This window comes from Channa argus, chromosome 24 (assembly GCF_033026475.1).
Source record: "Channa argus isolate prfri chromosome 24, Channa argus male v1.0, whole genome shotgun sequence".
NCBI lineage: Eukaryota > Metazoa > Chordata > Actinopteri > Anabantiformes > Channidae > Channa > Channa argus.
This window is the reverse complement of record NC_090220.1, coordinates 1,596,219-1,615,175: the sequence shown is the minus strand read 5'-3', so window position 1 is coordinate 1,615,175 and position 18,957 is coordinate 1,596,219. Positions and strand designations below refer to the sequence as shown.

General features: G+C 39.5%; 1 protein-coding gene across 2 annotated transcripts; it reads right to left on the bottom strand.

Annotated features, from left to right (window-relative positions):
- Positions 1-5,909: 5,909 nt before the first annotated feature.
- On the bottom strand, positions 5,910-18,956 carry ltn1 (listerin E3 ubiquitin protein ligase 1). 2 transcript variants are annotated; one of them, XM_067494276.1, is made up of 32 exons: positions 18,797-18,956; positions 18,419-18,625; positions 18,135-18,233; positions 17,637-17,867; positions 17,503-17,555; positions 17,225-17,405; positions 16,826-16,999; positions 16,439-16,629; positions 15,971-16,118; positions 15,624-15,881; positions 15,150-15,458; positions 14,626-14,841; positions 14,454-14,495; positions 14,166-14,355; positions 13,802-14,041; positions 13,569-13,722; positions 13,246-13,396; positions 12,914-13,115; positions 12,667-12,823; positions 12,379-12,483; positions 12,140-12,267; positions 11,927-12,062; positions 11,691-11,835; positions 11,241-11,454; positions 10,849-11,086; positions 10,547-10,624; positions 10,208-10,394; positions 9,893-10,058; positions 9,582-9,802; positions 8,872-9,066; positions 8,500-8,667; positions 5,910-6,644 (listed from the first exon to the last, which is right to left on the bottom strand). In XM_067494276.1, exons 1-32 carry the CDS (start codon positions 18,836-18,838, stop codon positions 6,582-6,584), a joined length of 5,289 nt encoding a protein of 1,762 aa, XP_067350377.1. In that variant the 5' UTR covers positions 18,839-18,956; the 3' UTR covers positions 5,910-6,581. The 2 variants fall into 2 exon arrangements, with proteins under 2 accessions (XP_067350377.1, XP_067350378.1); XM_067494277.1 differs by lacking the exons at positions 17,225-17,405; positions 17,503-17,555; positions 17,637-17,867.
- Between the last annotated feature and the right edge of the window lies 1 nt (position 18,957).

The following is an 18,957-nucleotide window of genomic DNA, read 5'->3' as shown; positions in this document are numbered from 1 at the left end:
TTCACCACAACGAACACTGTACGTGCATCCACTTCATTTGTGCTTCATTACAGCTTTAAGACAATTCAAACATGTCTCTCCAACAGTAACACACCTGACATTATACAATTTTAACACGATAGCCAATACAGCAGACGACACCTGCGGCATTGCAAGGAGTAGAAAACATACTGATATAATAAAAAAACTTACCCTCAGTGTCTCCTGCTGATTTCCTGGCAGCAAAGTTCGTGGTGTGACTGTTATTCCTCGACTTAGCGTCCGAGACAACTTTGGCTTTCACTGACATAAATGTCCCCGCTTTCTTTGGATCTTCTTATAGCTGACAACGGTCAGCGGCCTTTGCATTTTGGTGGCGCCGCGGCAGAATATGCTTTTCAGTACCTTGCAGACGAGGGACACTAGCTGTGGTTCTACTAGTGTCCCGTTGTTACTGTGTCAATGTTCAAGTCTTCAGAACGGCCATTTTGTTAAAGATGGATTTTCTTTTTTTGCTAACATCACTCTCCTGAGGCACCATGCTAACGTTACGTGAGCTAACGTTAGCCAACAGAAAGGATTTGGGAAGCTTAATCGCACTTTGTTGTTTTATGTGTTTTTAAAACTCCGGATAATGTTGATATTCTTAAAGGTTACTGTTAGTCTTTCTGCTCTGTCGTTTTGTCTCCCAAATTCCGCCATTGCTGCGTAATTCTGTTTAATTCAAGGGGTCGCAAGAGCCGACCTTGAACTGGCCAATCAGTGTCAATTATCGTCTCTATTGACAACAAACATGCCAATCAGGACACAGGATCTATGACATCATGACGATTGCGCCAAATGTAAAGTCTCTTGAGCAATTCATGAGCGTCTGAAGCTAATCAAAAGAGATGTTGTCACGTTCGGAGAAACCGAAGCTTTTTGAAGCACTGAATTAATATAAAGCAAATGCGTTCTGAAGCATTTGACACAGTAAAACGTGCGACATCAGCTAGCAAATCTGACATTACATGTAAATGATAAAACTGTCACAAAAAAAGATCTTGTAATGGTACTGGCTCTAGTGTTCACATCACTAGTCCTTTCAGTATTTTTTTAATTTTTTGTCCTTTCATCTTACCCCATGAGTTCAGGGTCACCACAGCGGATAATTGTCCACATGTTAATTTGGCACAGTTTGTTTTACACCGGATGGCCTTCCTGATGCAACTCTCCCCAATTTCTACCGGCTTGGACCGGCACTGCACAGCTCAGTGTCTCGCCCTGAGACATTTTGACATGTAGCCATTTGCCAGGGATCGAACCACTGACCCTGTGGTCCGTGGACGACTGCCTTTACTGGCTACAGCCGCGCCTATCACTAGTTCTTTCAGTCATAATGCAAATTACAACCTTATAGTGGTTTAATTGAAATGGTAAGGGGCCAGGAAATTCAGTAGGATTTATTATGTTAAGACAATTAACATAAGAATGAAAATGAATGAGATTTCGTTTAAGAAGCGAATTATGGCTCTACTGACCTACCACGCAGCCCCTGTGTTCATAAAGGACAGCTTTACAAAATTTAGTTTGCACCTTGTTGAAAATAACAACTGAGTCTTCGGAATTAAAAATAAAATCAAAAGAGGACCACACATTTTAATCCACTACATTTATGACTTTAGTGACTTAAGTGTGGTCTTTTTCTCAACTCAGTTTGCCTTCTAGGCTGTCACCTATGTTAAATGTCTGGTTGCTTTACAACAATATGAAACTAAATACCCTCAGGCTTAGCTAGGGAAACACCAACCTCTGAAACAGTGTTGCCATTTAAATAGAACAGTAAATCAAATTTTACCACAGGGAAAAGAAGTCAATTTTCTTTGGCTCTATCACAATATATAGAGCATTTGTAAAATTTATGAACATGCCTGTGGGTTTCTCTAAATTTAGTGAATGGGATGTGATATAGGTCTATCATGTGTGAACTCTTGCTACGTACTTGCCACCTCCACACTGTAGTTCATTAAGAATGCACAGTAGATACACCCCTGCCACTTTATATAAGAATAACACCCCATAATTAATTTAGAGTGAGTTATTGCCAGAAATGAGAAGCCTTACTGTCCCTATTCCCTGTCTGTATTTAGCTCATGTGCAATAGTTAACACACTCAACCTAAAATATTCAGGGAACACCACTCATGTGTTTGTCCTAGTTGCATCTAAAAAGATTGGTCATGCTCAGATTCCTTTTACACTAGTGTGCTGTTAGACTAGGGACGTATTTTGGAGTTGGTAGACTAAAACTGCACGAGGAGGGTTTTCTGGTAGCATAAAAAGGAAACAGTCTGTCTTATTTGTAGGGAGGCTTGTATTACTGGGACTGTGAACTTAATAAATGTTTTACAATACTGAAATAGTCCACTGCTTTGCCCCTTGGGTTGTTAAGTTCATTGTGGCAACGAGTTTGGTCAATTGGGCTTAAAATGTGCATTAAGAACATGTGATTCTAAGGTAATGGACGATTGAGCTTTGATGCAATTATTTTGATAAATATTACTCTTTTATGAATGTATGTTTATAATAGTAATACAAATACAGAAAACCATTACTAACAACAACCAAATTAATTTGGAAAAGATTCTGGGGGTATTTTGCAATTGGTCTGTTTACTGTTAATACACAGGTGGCAAGAAAAACAATGTTGGCCGTCTTTTATTGGCTCGATCTCTTTCATTTTCACTGTCCCAAAATATAAAATTATCTGTATGGTTCTGAGTCAGATAGAAATTCTTGAAACCAGCCACTTGGTTTTGGTGTCTTCTATTGCTGCTCTAACATAGCAGCAGACCATAAAAGGCCAGTACAAGATGACAGCGTAATAACAGTAGATTTAAACTGTGGCAGACCAGGCAACCCTTCCCAGCTATAATCACTAATACAAATGCATGTGTAGGAGCCAATAGATTGAGGTCAATAATAATTGTTTATTACTTTTGTTATATGAAAATACTAAATGTTAATAAAAATTGATCATTTTGCCTTTGAGTTGAGTGTAGTAGAGGAAATAGTCCCAACAGAATTGTAAAGTTTCCTGGTTGGGTTTAGGATAAATGAACCTGATAAATTCCCAGGATTACATTTAAATTCAGATATTGATTATATGCTGTGTGTTATTTCATACAGTGTGGTATATGGTGGGGGGCCATAGGAGAAAGTCACAAATATAGTAAGATGAAGGGGAAGGAGACTGGCTCTACAGAGAAACATAAATAGACTCTCAGGGATTTATTTGAATAGAGCTAATATCAGTCATACTAATAGGCACATGTAGATCTAAATGCAGAAAACCCATGCACCCAGGCACACAGACAAATTCAAAGCCATTTTCAAAGCTGAGGAGTGGTGCAACTGAACGGGAACACCCTCCTACAAATGGCTTGTAATGCTAATCGGCTTACAGATGGGTCAGGAAGATCGAAATGACAACTAACCAGTTTTAGCTAATTATGAAGTAACCAGGCCTCCACCAATCAGGTCTGAAGAGCAGGAAGGCCAATGAACTGACTGGTCGTAGGCAGGTTGTCTGCTTGATCTAGTAGTTTCATGCAAGTGGGTCAGTGTGAGAGGAGCATTAAAGGATGGGTGACATTTCCAGAACAGTATTCAGGAAGGCAACACATGTTGACTCTGATCTGTGCACTTTCAACAAAAGAAATACAATTTTCATTACCTGCTCAACACTTGTTTTGTAAAACACATTTATCACCATTTAATTTCTGATCTTTTGGTTTTATTCAATGTTTTATTTAAATACATTTTAACCAATCTCAAGTTTAGACAGTGCAAACTGTACATTTGACAGTATAAATTGACATTTTCAATATGAATTACCAGTTTTCAGCTATTTTCAGAATACCTGAAGTCACTTATCTCCATCTTGCCAGGGACCACTTCCCAGAAACCCATTTATAATAACAGTATTTACTCCAACTGTTCAGATCTTGTTATATTGTGTAGTTCCTAAAATAGTGAGTTTTTTTATTGATCTAATTCGTTTACGTAATTAAAGATGGCATATTCTTGTGGGATTTCCTATTAATTCACATTTAGAGTTCTCTAGTAATTAGTTGAATGAAATTATTTGTGAAAGCCAACATGAGACAGTCTGTGTAGGTAATGTTATCTCCCAAGAGAGTCAGGCAGAGTAATCCTTTTTCTTTCGGGTTAATATGTTCACATCTCCCCAAGTAGTAGTTTTAGCCATCTAAGTTGTGGCTTGTGCCTTTGCTGCCATCTTCTGGTGATGACCCATTTTAGAAGAAGAATCAGCTGAACACAGGTCTTCACTGTAGTTCATAACATTTGCACTGCTGCTTAATCAACCAGATAATGAGCAGTAAGATTTGAGGCTGTTGGTGTGAGTATGTGTGTGTATGTATTTGTCAAAACTCATGAGAGATGGGGATTTCAGTATAAATATTTATGCCTGGCAAACAGATCAATGGCTATTAAAAAGGTCAAGGGCAGATGATGATAGATGCTTGCTGTATGTATTGATAAAAGTTGACCACAGTTTGGAATTGCAAATGCACACACGCCAAGACTCATACGCACGGATGGCAATCCAAATGATGGGGATTAATTCATTGATCATGCTTAATCTGTCATAATTAATTCCATAGGAGCAACTGTGTTGAGAGCAAGTCTCCATTAAACAGATAAATTATTCAACATGAGGAGGTAGACCCAAGAAAAATGAGTGTGGAAGATTGGTGCCAGCCGTCAGAGACTGAGGCTAATTACAGTCTTTTCTTGGAAACTAGCACAGGTTAACTTACAGTAATGGAAGCACCATGCAGTATACCTGTAATTGAGGGTTTAGGTTAGCTTAACAGTTCATGGAAGCACTTTATTATAGCTGACTTTGAATACATTTATCTAAGAGAAAGTAACAGTATAAAAACAAATTATAGTCACTTGTTTTTAGGTGGGGAAAACAGGAAGTCTCTCCCACAAATCATTAAGGCTGCCACTCCCAGCTCCCCATCTTAGAGGACATCTTCAGAGCACACTGCACCCGGAAGGTCATGGCCATCATTAGAGACCCCTCACACCCAAGTCAGAAGATGTCCATCCTCCTCCTGTCTGGCAAACGTTGCAGGACACTTCACTGAAGCACAAGACTGAGAAACTGCTTTTACCACAGAGCTTTTGCACTTTTTAACAATACAGCTACAACCTCCCAGACACAGACACACATCAGAAAATAACATACTTGTGCAATATATACTATGTGTAACATTAGTGGTATATATATAATATACTGGCAAAACCTGTAAATAGTGTTTGCAAACTGTTTTTATATTATTTCCATTTGTATAGATTTACTTACGTGTGTGGCATCAGAAGATGCTCTGTACATGTACAATGACAATAAAGATCTAAGAGTCTAGCTTTGGCAAAGGGATTTAATGGATCAGTGCAATAATACACTTGGGCCCAGCTGTAAAAAACTTTGGGGATTCCAGAGTAAAAGTCTGCGTATGCACAAAGTAAAAATATGCATGAAGACTCTTTGTACTAGATTTATATCCCTGCATATGCATTGTTCTGTTACACAACTGTCATTAAGAAAATATACGCACTGCACTTGGGTCTGTGGTCAATTTGGTCCTTGTAACATCATGTAAGGCTGCTAGATATCTTTTGTATTCTAATACAAAGGCTGCACAAATTACTGTATATGCTCAATCATAACAGAATATTGATAGAAATACATGTCTATAAACTAATGGCATTAATTGTTGCAAATTTAATGATTAGAAAACCTTCGAAATATTGCCCTATTTGCAAAGCATGCATGAAATTCAAGTATACAGACCACTGACTAAATTAACGTACTTAATTTTCTGTGTGAATTGTACTATTGTTTTAATTGGTGCTGAATGAAAGACCAAATTTGTATCTTTATTATATCAATTCAGTTGTATTTGATTTACTTTGCAGCATCATTCACATTTCTATGCAGGCACAAGGGAAGACATATCATTAGGTTTTGATATTTGTAAGCACATGCATTTTGAAAAAGACCCTCCATAAAGAAATTCTCATTCTTCCAGTTTATAGGTGATCTTCTCATTTTACATTGGTATAGGGTATGTCACTAATCAGACAATCTCTTTACAATCCTAAATATTAGGAAATATTTGTAACTGCATTATTTATACCATCATTTTTTTAATTTGTAAAATAACATAATAGCCTGTTTCAAAAGAGAACAAAAAAAGTCCATATACAGTACAGCAAAGCAACAGCATAAACCCATTAACAGAAAGTACTGAATATGGTATAACTGACATAACTGTGGCCAAAACTAGCAGTAGACTTTACTGTATATTAGTTAAAACATCCACAGATTACATAAAACATTATTTTCATCATCAAAGAAAGTAATTTCAGCTAGAGAAAGCCTCTGAGGGAAAATGTCAACACTGAATGTAAAGTAATAAATTATCATGTCCGATACTGTGTTTCTTAGTAGTCTTCTGCCTGTGTAAGCACATCTGATGAAGTCCTGGTTGATTGAAGAATTATCCAAATACGATCATCAGGACTGTGTTAGAAGAAGGTTTCTCTGCACAGTGGACAGGTGGACTTGTTGCTGGAAGTGAACCATTTGTACTGTAGAAGAATGACAGAAACACATTGATGTGAAGAAAAAGGACAAAAAACAATGTCAATAAACAACATTGACTTTAAATGACATATGTTGTCATGCATTAAATTGTCTTTGGAAATTGTAAGATCGGTAATGGGCTGAGGTTTTATTTATTTAATTTATAAATACTGGCCTGTCAATCAGAACCCAATAAAAGGAAAAATCCTCTGAAAGCTTCCCTGTGCTGGATGGCTGTATATACGTCCTACACTATGTAGCCAGTGTTGCAATCTGTGCTACAGAGACTGTTTACATTCACTATAAAACAGAATAGTTTAGTCATTTGTAAAGTTAAAAAGCTAACATAGAGGAGTGGAAACATAAGAGCTCTTGCACGGTGTCTGGCACATGTGGTAAACTCCTGGTAGCTTCACACAACTGTAAAAAAAAAGAAAACTGAATACTGAAACATTGTGTTACGTAGATTTAAAACATTTAAAAAACACTAAGGTCACTAATGATGGAATGAAGAGAGAACCAGACTACTAATGCATTACCGTAAAAATATGACTTTTCAAAGTAACAAGTATTGTAAAAAAACATTTTGGAAAGTTTTCACTTACTGGCACTAAAAACAACTCATTATTGCCTTTGTTGTGACTACATCACAGGCTAATTACACATCTGACATTTAATATTCATAGTCAAAGCCCTTAAGTTCATCACTATTAGCAGCACCATGAGCTGTAAGCTGGCGATAGAAGTGTCCATCTTCTGCGGCTGGAAATAGTTCCAGCTTAGTTTTTTTGGTACAAAGGGTCTAAAAACCCAAATACAACATTGTGTGTGGGTAGCGGTAAGATAAGATCTTTGCCCTCTGAAAAACACAAACTTAAAGCTCCTGCCTGTTTTTTTTTTGCAAACAGTTGGAGGACAGTAAAATTCTCATCAATCAACTTTACAGTTCAGTTGATGAGAAACACAAGCTGACACTGCTGCTCCAAACAGTAGTAAGTGAGACACCTGAAGGCTTTTTAACACTGGAAACTTTGCACTTCAACACTGCTTCCATCTGTCACAGTATTCTATCCTCTGACAGTCTGGAAGCAGCACACACCTGACAACTGGACACTCTGAGGTAAACAAACCCACAAATCCTGCGAGAATGAAAATTCTCAAGTGTTCTTCTGTCAAAACAAATATGGTGGCGAATAGTATTTTATAAACGGAGCAAGAAAATTATTTTTTTTCAGAAGCACAGTTAAGGTGAGATCCTGGATCCAGACCATAAAGACTGTAGCATTTACAGAGGAAAATAGAGGTAAAATAATGCTTAAAAAAAACAACAACTGTCCATCTCTGTTGTAAAATCTCTCTCAGCCAATGTCAGTTGAAAATATTAAACATGTTTTAAAACACCTGAGAAACAGGAAAATCATTGAAACTTAAGACTTCAGCAGAGCAGAGCTTGCAGTGAGGTTTACTTTTGTCATTGCCAGTTTTCCTAAACCGGCTCTATAACACAGACCTTTAATGCAGTAATGAGTGCAGAGAGGTTTTACAAGTACAAGGGCACAAGAGCAGTATTGGATCTGACACCAAATACTGCCATTGGGGGACATCCAGTGTTTTTGTTTCTATTAAAAAAATAAATAAAAATTGTGTTGTATGTATATACATGGCAGAGAAATGAGTGTCCTCCACAAGAAATCTATGTTAGGAAATCAAATTCCTAATTCCCGAGCCCCGTTACAGAAACCAGGTTTCCAATCTTCATTTAAACATCTGCAGAAACAGCACTGAATGCAATATAAAAATGTTTGTCTCACACACACACGCACATGCACACGCACACACACACGCACACACACAGCTTACCAAACATGCTGAGTGGAATTTCTTTTTGCAGGTGTGGCAAGCCTTTTTGGGCAGGGAGTAGTTGGAGCCATGGATAACAGAGAAGCAGATCATACAGTCTTCTATTCCCTCGAAACGCTTATCCACATTATTCTTCCACAGAGCCAGGCCCTCCATTATACTGCCATTCTGAACACACAAAAAGAAAAACACATCCTAGAACACATATTTCATCCTCCTTCTTTGGATCCCTAAAAAAGAAGAATTTTCAGACACCTTCCTTGCTGTACCCAAGAAAGCTTTATTGAAAGGGATAAACTGGCTACAAGCTGAACAGTCACTATTTGCTACATCAGTTTCTTGTGTTTATATCCATAAGGTGTGTATTTTTACCTGATGTGTGAGGTAGGTGCTCAGTTGCAACATCCAGTTCCTCCACTGCTGGACGGCAACACCCACGCGCCTCCCACTCTCTACACTGATAGAGCCTAGAGGGTAGTTCTGTGGTAGCTGAATCACCAACTCAATGAAGATGTCATCGACAGAATAGGTTGCAATCACCTCACGTGCTGCTGAGCGAGCCTTCACCTGGAGCAACAGGATAAATATACATTTTACGCCTGCCACTGGTGGTCTATCAGTCAAATATGCAGACACCCACTTTATCATAAATTGCTAAAATCATACTTTATCATTTTGTTACCCAGTCATTACACTTCAAATATGACACAGGCATTTCACCACTAAATTTGTTACAACTATTACAAGTATCAACCTTTATGTACAGTAATATGGAATTTCATCAAAAACAGGCATGCAGGGGCTATCAAATAAGTGTCATCTCACAAAATATATTTCAAGTACTATCACACACTGACAGGACAATAGCTTTATACCCTAACCCCTCAGTAATAGTCCTGCAAAAACTAAAGAACTGAAATGAATTTGGCACAATGCTCATTTCAACATCCTACATTACTGTATTAAAAAAGTAATGTGCCTGCTCTTTTCTTTTCTTTTTACACTTAAAGGTCTTATGTCCATAAAATGACTTATTTATACAAGTTGTCATTATAAGTAGAAGGCTTTATTTGCTAACTTACAGTCATGCTGTCAAACATCTGAGTGCTGGAATGGACAGATGAAATCTCCTCTGCGGACAGAACAGGACTGACGTATTTAATTGTGAACCTCTCAACAGCTGCGCTCACTCTCTTCTCCTGGCTGTTCCACCACAGCCGCACCATGGCCGGCAGGTCCTGTACTGTGCTGTAATATACACTGCAAGCCAGGTGAGGGAGCTCCCACTCCACACTGTCACTTTCTGCACACAAGAAACACAGGAGGGAAAATGTAAGCTTGTTTTCTGAGACACTGTGCACGGAAACAATGTAGAATTGTGTGTGGTACTTACTGTCAACAACCAGAAACAGACTCTCTGTAAAAAATGTTTTTGTCTCCTTCGTCTCTACCCCCTGGCCATGGAAGACAGGGTTCTCAGGCATCAGTTTAAAAAGGTGAAGGAGAAGCTTGTTAAGGGAGCAGCTTCTCTTAAGATACTGGGCATAATGGGCACGCAGCTGAAGATAAACCAGAGGAGTAGTTAATACTGTGACACTACAAAACTGTTGGATTTACCTCTAAAAAGTCTCATATACTAACACTAGTAACAAAAAACAAAAAAAACAAACATAGTTCAAATATATTATAATCTGATGACAGGACTCACATGGGAGGGTGAAGATTTAAAAAACGTGAGGAGCAGCTTCCAGGCCAGCAGGTAGCCCAGGATGCAGGAGTACTCCACACTAAGAGGCTGAACCACTGCAAACTCTCCTACTTGAAGCCCGGCCAGTATACTGTCACAAAGCTCCTCACAGGTTGACAGAATGGACATCAAAGCTGCGGGAGGAGAACTGGACACAAAAGGTAAATAACTATAAGAAACATTAAAAATATCACCCTTGCTAAGCCCAAAAATATTTTTTTTCTAGTCATGTAAGAACTTACGTGCCAATACTAAACTCTAGTAACTGTAAAAGTAATTTGGTCTCCTCCACTGACTTACAGACAAGGCTCATCATGATCATCATCAGACTTGCTATTGTCTCCTTCTCCATCACACTCAGGTAGCTGAGGCATGACCCTGTTTGACAATAACCACATATGTTCATTTACTTAGTTTTATGTCTTGTTATAAGTGGAAGGTGATTATTTCCAGTCTTCTGGAAAATCCAAAAGATATCAGGATATGAAAAGCAGTTTAATTTTGATACCATGCTAAGGGATTCTTTAGCAGATGCTGAAGGTTTATTTAAGAAAAAGGTACCAACATTTGGGCACTGATACGTATTCAAATAAAATCCTTACTTTTCCAAGAGATGATAGACAGCAATCTGCAGAGGCCTGGCCTTAAACAACAGCAGAGGACAGATAGTGTTGAGGAGTGTCTGGAGGGGCTCTGGCAGATTTGTCTTCTGGTCTGCTATGAACCGTGGTGGCAGCGAGTTCTGGTTTAGCTGTGGTAAAGGTACATAAGTCAGAGCCACTCCAACTGACTGCAGTACCACCAATGGGAACAGAGGGTCATCCGGTTCCGTGAAGGCATCTGCATTAAGAGAGCAAAGAGACAAAAGGCTAAAGATTTCAATTGTGAAATCCGGACTGCTACATACTATGCCTATACTCACTGTTGCCAGGTTTGGGACAGTCAAACACGCGTAAAGCGTCAAAGCTTCCTACAATAAAATTTACACACATACCTATAATATTGATAGGCAGAGGCAAGAGCAGAGTGGAGATTCCCTCAACAAAGAAGTCTCTCCATTCACCAGTCAGTTCTGCTGGCAGATTCTCCAGAAGTTCAGGCGAGGATGATGCAAAGAATTCGTTCAGCTTCACTATCAATGCAGTGTTCTCACACACAAAAAGCTGCACCCATGGGTTCCACAGACTGCTGACATTCTCACTGGCCGTCTTGCACATTGGAAGGAAGCAAAGTAATTGATTTATGAAAGATATAATTAAACAGTTGTTGAAAATGTACAAAAAAGTTTTATCCGAGGCAACTGTGTAGCATTGTGGCTTACAACTAGATGAAGTACAAGTAAAACACCTTCTGACAACAACTCCTCAAAATCATCCAATCACTGGATAGTATTGGTCTGCGACTGGCTCTGACCACAAAACAACATGTATGATCTACTTCTCACCTCCAACCAGGCTAACATAGAACAGAGCAAGAAGTCCCACTGGTTGGTGCTAAGAAGTGCCGGACAATGAGTCACCAGCCAAGACAGGAAGCGCATCATCTCAACAGTAAGATTTAACTGTTCTGGAGTTGCTTTAGACAGGTCACTGAAATAAAGGCAATGTGACAATTTAAAACATAACTACATAAGTGCTTCAATAAATTCCATAAAGATAAAAGATTGTGTAATTACATTACCTGCTAAAGAGGAACCAGTCCTCTTTGCTGTTCCTCCATTCCATCACTGTGGCCAGGATAGCCTGCACAATCTTCTCTTCGATTTGTGTGTTTGCTTTTAGACAGCACAGAAGCACTGCCAGACAGCCATACAGATCTGTGACACACACGCAAAAGTCTTTATTTTCTTGGTTCTAGTTAAAAATATATACATTTGAGAGTGTGTGTTCTCACTGTCATTCTGTTGCCAGTTGATCAATCCAGCAGTAGCCAGGAAAATAAGAGTCTCTCTGTCTTCTTTGGTCATAATTGGACAGAGCACCTGGAGTGTGCTCAGTTTGCTTTGAGACACTGGGAACAAACTGATCAAACGGACAGTTTTCAATATAAAACGAAATGGTAAAAGAAGGCACATAAGTGCTTGAAATGTGAAATCCAGAGTGTTGGAATTACATAAAATGTAAATTACTCACTCGTTGATACTGCTGTATAGCTTCTTCACAGTTTCACTGGTGTGGCTGCTGGTGTGTATGTAGTTATCTAGAGTAAGAGACCACAGACCCCCATCTTCCACAGACCTATAGTGAATGTTACAATGCAGGTTATATTCATTTGACCCTTTTTATTAAATGACTGAATGTTAATGAAGAAAACCATATTTTGATATTTGGAGCTAGCACATTTGTTACTGCTTACTTTGCTAATTACCCTTTTAATTTTCACTGCTTAAAAAAAAATAAAAATATTATTATCGACCTTACCTTAAGTAGAGTTCCTCCAGTAGTTTTTTCTTGGGCACCTGGTTGTGGAGGCCTTCAGACAGCCCCCAGTCTGTCAGCAGGCTGTGATATGCTGACACCACAGCAGGGCTGTACTCTACCTCCTTACACCACTGTAGTGCATAGAGCAACTCTGAAACTGCCAAACACAAACACACATATCTCATGTGCTGTATATTTTGTGCTTTGTCAAAGTTACAGTAAAATAATTCATGTATTTTGTGTGTACCTGTGTACTGTAGGTTTACTGAAGAACACTCCCAGTTCTGTTGGTCACAGGGTGTGAATGCTGTCTTGACTACCTTCCCTAACATGGCACAGGCACATAGGTGGGCTGGAAGCCTGGATGACAATCTGAACTTCCACATGTCCATGGAGGGTTTTTCGCAAACACCTCGGTGACGACTGGACAGTAAGGGGTTTTTGATCCACTGCAGGGGACAGACGAAGGGGTTTCATGTGTAAGATTTAAAGGAAGTAGAGTTTTTCCAGAATCAATGTAAGTTAGTAGCCTGAATTTGATATTATCCTTCAGTATGGTTGATAGATTGGCTGGCTAACCTGTGGAGGTAAGGCCTGCCTGATTTTTGTCCATTCTGTCTGGCTGGGTGTCAACAGGGTACAAAACTCAACAAGGATGGAAGAGTTTTGTTCGCAGACGGAGATGATCGTCTCCAGTAGGCTCTGTACAGCCAAAACTAAAACCTGTAAACTACAATATAACATCAAGAGTCAACAAGAACTGCAATGAAGTCTTGGGATAGATTTGCAATATATGGTCACACCTATTAATACACAATAAATATGGCAAAAATAAACGTGGGAGATATAACTTAAAAAAAAAAAAAAAAAAAAAAAGCATCCAGTGAAAAGTGTTTGATTACCTTTTAATGTCCAGAGAAACAGTGAGTAGTTGGTTCTTCACCCAAATGGCTGCACTGTGCAAGCAACCACCCTTCTTGACTTCATATTCTGGGTGCTGGATCAGTGACCGGACCCCAGTGAAACACACGCTCTTGAGCTTATCTAAAAGGGAGTCTTTTAAAGCCAACAAATGAATTACTTAGAATACCTGGCAAATACATGTATTTTGTGCCACATCTGTGTAAGTAGCTACCTGACAGGTGAGTGTGTGTTTGATCTTGAGCAGTGAGCTGGAAGACCGTAAGCAAAAGTTCCTCAGCAGAGAGTAGTAAAAGACAGTTTTGTACAGATGAGAAGAATGTGGAGGCTACATCACAGATGAAAGAGATGAGTGGCTCCATGTTGCCTGCGTCTGATAGACTCTTGGTCTCAGACAGAGTGGCATGGAGCTTCTCCAAGATCTTCTCCATGTACACTTCCCCTATCAGAGGCACTATGCAAGTAAAGACAAATCAAAATATAATTATTCTACTATTAATCTACAAATAATGTTCATTTAAAATCCAACCAAAATATATTTTTGTGGGTTAAAAAAAAATTCACTGGTGTCCATTTACCATTCTTGTGGTGTTGAGAAAGGACCAGGCTTATAAGTGTCCAACTGTGGCTGCTTGTAGAAGAGGCAGAAGTGGGAGAGGAGCAACCCACGCTGCACAACTCCTCAGTCAATCCCAGGAGTTGTTCACCTAGAACTGAACCTTTCAGCCAATCATTACAGTTCTTCAGAGTTTCAGGATCTGCACATGCCTGACAGGAAGGTAAACGGAGACGAGATAAATAAATAAATCTATTTATTTACACACACACAAACTTTAATACAGTCAGTTCAAACCCAATGACCATACCCTCTGTATGATTTGCAGGATAATCCCCCATTGTAAATCCACCTACAAAGCAAAGTGAAGAGCATGAATGTCAAACACCAAAAATTAATATTGAATCTATGTCAAAAAAAGGATCATCGTGCTGCACTTATGTAAGTCAAGTTACATGACAATATATGCAATCTTATCTTACCGTGCTGATGTGGTTAAGTATGCGGGTGGTCTCTTGCTGGCTGCAGCAGTGGAGTGAGCTGAAGAGCATTTCCACCAGGTGTCCAGTTTCTCTGCGACTCTTATCACTGAGCCACACCAGCACTCGGTCCAACAAGAACTGCAGTGCTGGATTTTTCATATGCACCTCATGCCTCTCGCCGTCCTTTGTTACTTTACCATCCAATTTGACCAATGTCTAAAATGAGCATAGAAAAGTTAAACTGCAATAAAATTTTTTTAACTTGTTTAAACTAAATCTAATTGTTTATTCCAAACGGTCATATCAAGGCTTTTGCATGTTTAAAGCCCATTGATTAAATATTGCATACATTTAAGATTGCAAATCATTTCAAAGAATGCATTTGTGAAACCTCAAAACACATTTCACAAATTTGGTCAGTCTAAAGACTAATTCACGTAGCCTAAAAACTCTATAGAATACTGGACCAGAACTGACCACACCAACAAATTACGATGCATTATTCACAGTCAGATGAGACTTACACTGAACACTCTGGGTGTATGGAATGACCGCAGAAGAAGTGAGAGGAAAACAAGATGTCTCTCTGAGTTTCTCTCATTCACATGCAACAGGCACAGCTGTGCCAGCTGGCACACCACATCCTCAAAATGCTGAGCCTGTAGGGACCCCAATGCCTTCTCATTCACAAGTGATACTGTCTGCACAGGCATCTCAGCACCATCGCCTTCTGCCTCAGTTTTGTCATTGTCCTCTGGCTTAGAGAAACAAATCTTGACATATCTCGCCTTTTGGATGTGCTTTATGTTTACTCTCTCAGGGTTACGCATCACCTAGAGGCATTGGGAAATCAGAATAAATTTGTTTAGGCATTGTACTTTCTGTCCCACTATATCCAGTTTTAAAGACAAGAGTGGCTCTGACAGCCATATTGATCTGCTGTATTCTCAGTGCCAACATGGAAATTTCAGTATGGAAAAATCAAATCCTAAACTAACCTGCATTAAGGTGGCAACCCCTTCCAAAGCCTGTTGGTCTGCTTCCTCATTGTCAACATAATGCACAAAAAGAATACCAAGGCTCTCCCAGAAGTCTGCCAGAAGCCCTTGAAAGATATCCTTGTTGCCATTAGCTTCATCTTTATTGTATAAACCCACCCTTCTCTCCCAGGAAATAAGCATTTCAGCAATCAAAAGAAAAAGAGGACCATTTTGAAGTAAGGGATTTACGAGAGCCTTCTCCACCAATGGTACAACCTATTAAAAAAAGCAAAAAACCAATGTGAAAATGGTAGGGACTGGTAGATCTGAAAACGAGAAACGCATGTGCAACTGCGTGAACCCACCTGCTGTGAAATAAGCATCGTCCTTATTTTTCTTTGATCCTCCTCTTCTTCTGTGTTGTGCAGTATGCAGTACCTCAAGCACTCAACAACAGAAGTCACTATAACTGCACTTTCCGACGGACTCATCACTGCACGTTCACTAGACAGGCTAATAGAGATATGCACTGAAGGTTACAGAGCGTAACACAGTGATTCTGATGTAAAAATCAATACTCCAAAACAAAGTAATTAATAGGTGTAGTCTTTTAGATTCATCGTTGTATCAAATGCAAACACCACATTAAAAAAAAGAATAAATTGCTTAATGAACTGCATTTTATTGTTATGCTTTCCATCTGGAAAAGAACTATAAATTAAAATATGTAACACAAAAACAAAGTGATTTGCAGCTGCATCTAACTTCAATATCATTCAATAATTCAGTTTTTTTTATCTTCCAGTCCAAGTGTACATACACAAAAAGATTACCCTTGTATGACTGATGTAAAGAAGTTAGTGTAGAAGTCAAAGGTTGGCTCAGTGACCTGTGGGGGCAGTTTGCTGAGGAGAGGCATTAAATTAGGGTGCAGTGATTTAGCCAAGCCTTTGCCACCCTCTTTCAGTAGTGACCAAAGTTTAGGCAAGAAGCCCTTCTTTGCATTCACATGCGCCCAGCAATCCTAGAAATGCAACAGACATAACAAATGTAAGATACAACTAACTAAAAATTTGTGCTACAAATATGAAACACATTTATTGGAGCTCTATATGTTTGTGATTCCATGAGTGCTTTTTTCAATAACTGCTATTAAGTCTCTCGTAATAACACGGAGAATTAAAACACAACAAAACCAAACCACATAAAGACAAACTTACAGCGATCATAGACACAACGTGGAGAACTGCTTCCCACACTGGGGGCAGCACTATAGGATCTGTGTCATCAATGCTGAGGAGTACAGCAGGGCAGAGTCGTGCTGCTTCAACCTGGACCAGCCCTGGAGTAAATTCACACAGAGCACAAATCATCTCGAAGAAGGCCCCTCGTACCTGTGGAGCAAAGCATAATATTACTTTTAGAATTATTCTACTAATCCTACTAATCATTTAGGTGGCATTTCATATCACTGCTGCAACAAACATATTTAACTTCAGGATGAATAGAAAAGAATAGAATTCAGTCCTTTATTTTGACTGTCTTGTGTGCCTATACTAGGAAAACTACGTGTTTACATCCATAACCTTGCAGAGAGCAAGCCTATTCAACATGACCACCTGTGGTGTCTTGTGTTTGCTGTACTTCCAGAACTTCCCAGAGTTAACCAGATCTGCGAGTCTTTGCTCCAGTGCCACTCTGTCATTCTGGAGCAGCAGAGAGAGCAATCTCTTAACCCCAAGCAGTGAACTGGTCAGCATGCGCACGTATTTGGCTTCTCTCTCCTCATCTGTCACACTTCTAGAAAACAAGGGAAGTTAGAGGCTCAACAAAGATGCTGAATAACATATTACTATGTATACTAAACTAAGGGAATGGTTATGAAAGCTGAACTTACTGTGGATCGCTAAGTGTGTCTGCAGTTTCTTTTAACAAAACATCTTGAAGTACCTGTACCATAAAAATATTATTAATTTAGCTCAATGTATTGCAAATCCCTTTGTTTACTCCAAACCTACCACTATTACTTACAGTAAGGATCTCATCCTTGCAAAAGCTCAAAGCCTCAGGCTGTTTGCTGGGTGAGAAAGCAGCCTTGAAGGCTTGGCATGCAGCAGAGGCTGCAGGTGTGTAAGTGTCACATTGAGACAGAATCCAGTGGCCCATCAAGCTCTTCAGAAAGGGAGCCAAGCTGCGACGGACTTTTAGAACCAGCTGCTCAAAGGCCTGCTGGGTGGCCTCCCTAATGCGGCGATCGTGATCCTGGCAGAGATTATATAGAAGCATCAAACTCGAGCGCTGACACATTAATAATTATGTTATCCTTAATGGGAATATATTTTCAGACTTTTGTTTTGAGCTATATCAAGTCATTGCATACATAGACCTTTTCTTTTATTTGATAAGAACAATGAGCTATGAGACCGTTTATGTACACATAGAAAAGCACCTCATCCAGTAAGGTAAGCTTGATGTGGCATTCACACAAAAAGAGTCACTTAGAGATTACATGGTGAATCACCAGCTCACCATGGATATCTTGCAGTAAATCCTTGGCCAATACGGTAGGACTCCTTTAACGTCTTCAGCATCCCGCTCCTGACACATGGACCCAAAATCCTGCACAGCCTGAGAACACATACATACACATACACACAGGGAAACGTCAACATTATCAATGACGCATCGTGTACGCTGTACGCTTTAAGTGGTACATAGAGCAATGTGATTGTTTTTATATTTGCATGATACGTATATTTGCCTGGCAGCAAATCCCTTCTATACAAATATAGTTGGTAAGAGCTTTAACTCACTTTAAGTCTTGTGACAACATCCCTCTTCGACAGTTTCCTCAGCACCAGTCGGAACTCGGCATCCACCAGGTTGTCTATCTCTTCAGCGCCGTGGACAGCGGGCACATAACTCAACTCCGAAGTGACTGTTGTATCGAAGCCAACAAACCCCGGGATGACACCGCCTTCCCGGGCCAGTGCTTCAGCAGCCCGGCCACTACTGGACGGCTAAAACCGAGAGAACCGAGTGGTTATCAAACAGCGAGGGCAACACATTGCAACACGTAGCCTTAGCTGATAACCGCAAGTTTACATTAGCTCGTGTTCACGTTGGTTGCTAGCAAGTTTGACGCTACTTAAATAACGGACGTTAGCTTACAGATACTGGTGGCTACTTACCCGAACATTTCCTTTAGTGCGTTGTTTGTTCTTACCCCCCATGGGTACGTTTTATTATTTAAGATATTCGTTTCCACTGGTAGCTTAGAAGTGCTGGCAGCATTAGTCAAAAGATTCGCAGAACGCTCTGGTGTTTTCGACTTCCTGTCTAATGTTTTTCA

Excerpts from the sequence above, each read along its gene's own strand:
- ltn1 (XM_067494276.1), bottom strand. The coding sequence starts at position 18,838 with ATGGGGGGTAAGAACAAACAACGCACTAAAGGAAATGTTCGG. Across the intron at positions 18,234-18,418 it reads ATGTTGTCACAAGACTTAAA|GCTGTGCAGGATTTTGGGTC; the intron begins GTGAGTTAAAGC and ends ATGTGTTCTCAG. Across the intron at positions 14,496-14,625 it reads TACTTAACCACATCAGCACG|GTGGATTTACAATGGGGGAT; the intron begins GTAAGATAAGAT and ends TTTGCTTTGTAG.